The sequence below is a fragment of the Octodon degus genome, unplaced genomic scaffold, assembly GCF_000260255.1.
Source record: "Octodon degus isolate 3935 unplaced genomic scaffold, OctDeg1.0 scaffold00028, whole genome shotgun sequence".
Lineage (NCBI taxonomy): Eukaryota > Metazoa > Chordata > Mammalia > Rodentia > Octodontidae > Octodon > Octodon degus.
Window position 1 is genome coordinate 48,066 of NW_004524604.1, and position 2,240 is coordinate 50,305.

The 2,240-nt window shown below is 45.3% G+C and overlaps 1 protein-coding gene across 3 annotated transcripts in view; it reads left to right on the plus strand.

The window, feature by feature from the left end:
* Positions 1-495: 495 nt before the first annotated feature.
* Positions 496-2,240, plus strand: part of LOC101585685 (zinc finger protein 878-like) — a 27,543-nt gene continuing 25,798 nt past the window's right edge. For all 3 annotated transcript variants that reach the window (XM_023713000.1, XM_023713001.1, XM_023712999.1), the window contains exon 1: positions 496-626. Coding sequence is in view for 1 of the 3 variants with exons in the window: in XM_023712999.1 (XP_023568767.1) it covers positions 624-626 (3 nt within the window). In the remaining 2 variants the exon portion in view is untranslated. The remainder of the gene's footprint in view (positions 627-2,240) is intronic.

Genomic DNA, 2,240 nt, shown 5'->3' on the forward strand with positions numbered 1-2,240 from the left:
AACAGACTGAGAGATGCAGTATGAGAAAGTCTTGACCAGGAAGCCGCTCTGTCCATTCCACATTTTGACCAAAAAGAAAATCAGGCACTCGCCCTGTTCCATTGTGTCTTCACCTGGCCTGAACCCAGGATTCTCTGATAGCAGGGAATTTCTTCCTGCGATAGGGACCTCTGAACACATTTTAAAGGGAGAACATACAGCAAGAGCCTATTGAGCCCAGTAATAAGACAGAAACAGCACAAAAAAACCAGGAGCGAACTTTGTTTAAAAACAATTATCCCTCAGACTAGGTTAGGCTCAGATGCTAGGAAAATGCAAGGTCGGAAAGACTCTTGAGTTCAAATCTATCCGTTGCGATCCACCAGGCAGAAAAGATTCGTTTCTGCTGTCATTCTCAGCTCAGAGGGCGGGTATTGGAGCAGGAGCCAATCTGCGATGAAGGGGCGGGTGGTACGAACTGTCCAATCAGGCGGGCGAAGGCAGACAGGCTCTTCCTGTGTCATGGCGCTAAAGTTTTGATCCTGAGCTGGTTGCTGGGATGTGCTCCAGCTGATTAGACAGTCTTACTTTATGACTTCTGCGAGCTACGTAGGAAGGACCCTGGAGGACACTGAAGCCAGGCCATGGTAATGATGTGGGATGGGGCCCCTGGGATGAGATGCGATGGCTGCGAGGTCTGGGTGGAAGTGGCTGAAACTAGATATGGCGGCAATGGAACCTCTCTGTGCAGTTTCAGAGTCCGAGGGCCGCATTGTCTGCAGTGCTTCATCACCCTTTGTCCCTAAACCTTTGGCTGGGGCTGGGCAGCTTTGGATCCCCAGAATCCTGTCTCTTCATGGTGACTTCCCAGCCTAGAGCAAAGTGTCCGGCAGTCCCAGTCAGCAGCTGTGTCAACATCATACAGGGAGGGCAGGAGGCCTGGGGGTGCGATGGGTGTAGAATCGAACTGGGTGCAGCTGTGGTATGCTGGTCCCAGGGCTCATTCCCTCGGTCACAGACTTAGGAAACCTGAACTTTGTAAATATCTGCAATGTAGGGTCTCAAGCACACAGTTCATTTCCTTAGGACACTACTTCTCCAAGTTTTAGTATTGCTGGTGATGTGACACAGTAGTGGTGGAATGCTTGCATGGCATGCAGTCAATTCCTGGATTCCATGCACAGCAATGCCCCCCTCCTAAAAAAAAAAAAAAAAGAATTATTCAATGGGGCCTCTATGCACAACTTAAGTGAGACATGCCCATGGAGTTTGCAGTGGTGAGAAATATGGAGGGGATATTATGTATTAGGATGAGCATATGAAAGTATTCCTGCTAAGGACCACTTCTAGAGGGAGTGCCTGTTAAACATGCACTGAGAAACTGGCATTGAACAGGGGCATTTACATGGTTGTGTGATTTTTTTTTTTTTTTAATGAGTAGACAGGAAAAAGGTCTCATCTCATAAAATTGCTATAGTCCCCTGACCTGTTTATAGTCATTGTTTTAAAAATTAAAATGCTAGGCTGGGCTTGGTGGCATATACGTGTAATCCTAGAATTTGGGAGATTGAAGCAGGAGGATTATTGTGAGTTTGAGGTTTGAGGCCAGCCCAGGCAATAAAGTGAGTGCAAGTCCTGTCTCAACTACATAGGGGCACCTTGTCTCAAAAAGACAAAAAAAAAAAAAAAAAAAAAAAAAAGCTAATTTAGGTGGACTTCCTTTGGAAGGACCCTCGAGTAGCCCGAGTAGAGCTAACACTGCAAATGCACAGTGTGCAGCCCTCTCAGTCATTATTCATAAAAGTTTTTTTTTTTTTAATCTGAGTGTATGGAGAGGAGCAAATGGGAGGAGAAAACATATGAAATAGGAGGGCCTGACAGTGGGTGGCAAAATCCTCACCTACAAAACGGGGCACAGGGAAGGTAATTTCCTGAGGTCGGATTGTGTGACAATAAAGGACGGGTTGTGTGCTGAGCCTGGTCTGAGAGTGGGTGAAAAATCACTGGCCTGCAGGAAGGAGGGGAATTTAGCAAAAGTTTGATAAATATTTATTGTGTTAGTGGTTTGTATAACTTAACATTTTTGAGGAAAATTTGGTACTTAAGGAACTGTCTGGACTGGTTTGGTTTAAAAATTTTAGTGGACCTGATTATTGAAGTAATAGGAAAAAGTTTTCCAGGACAGAAAAAAATTGGAAGGTGTGGTGGACATTTTGTGTTAGAAAGGATTAAATTCAGGATCTTTGCTTTGAGCTGCAACC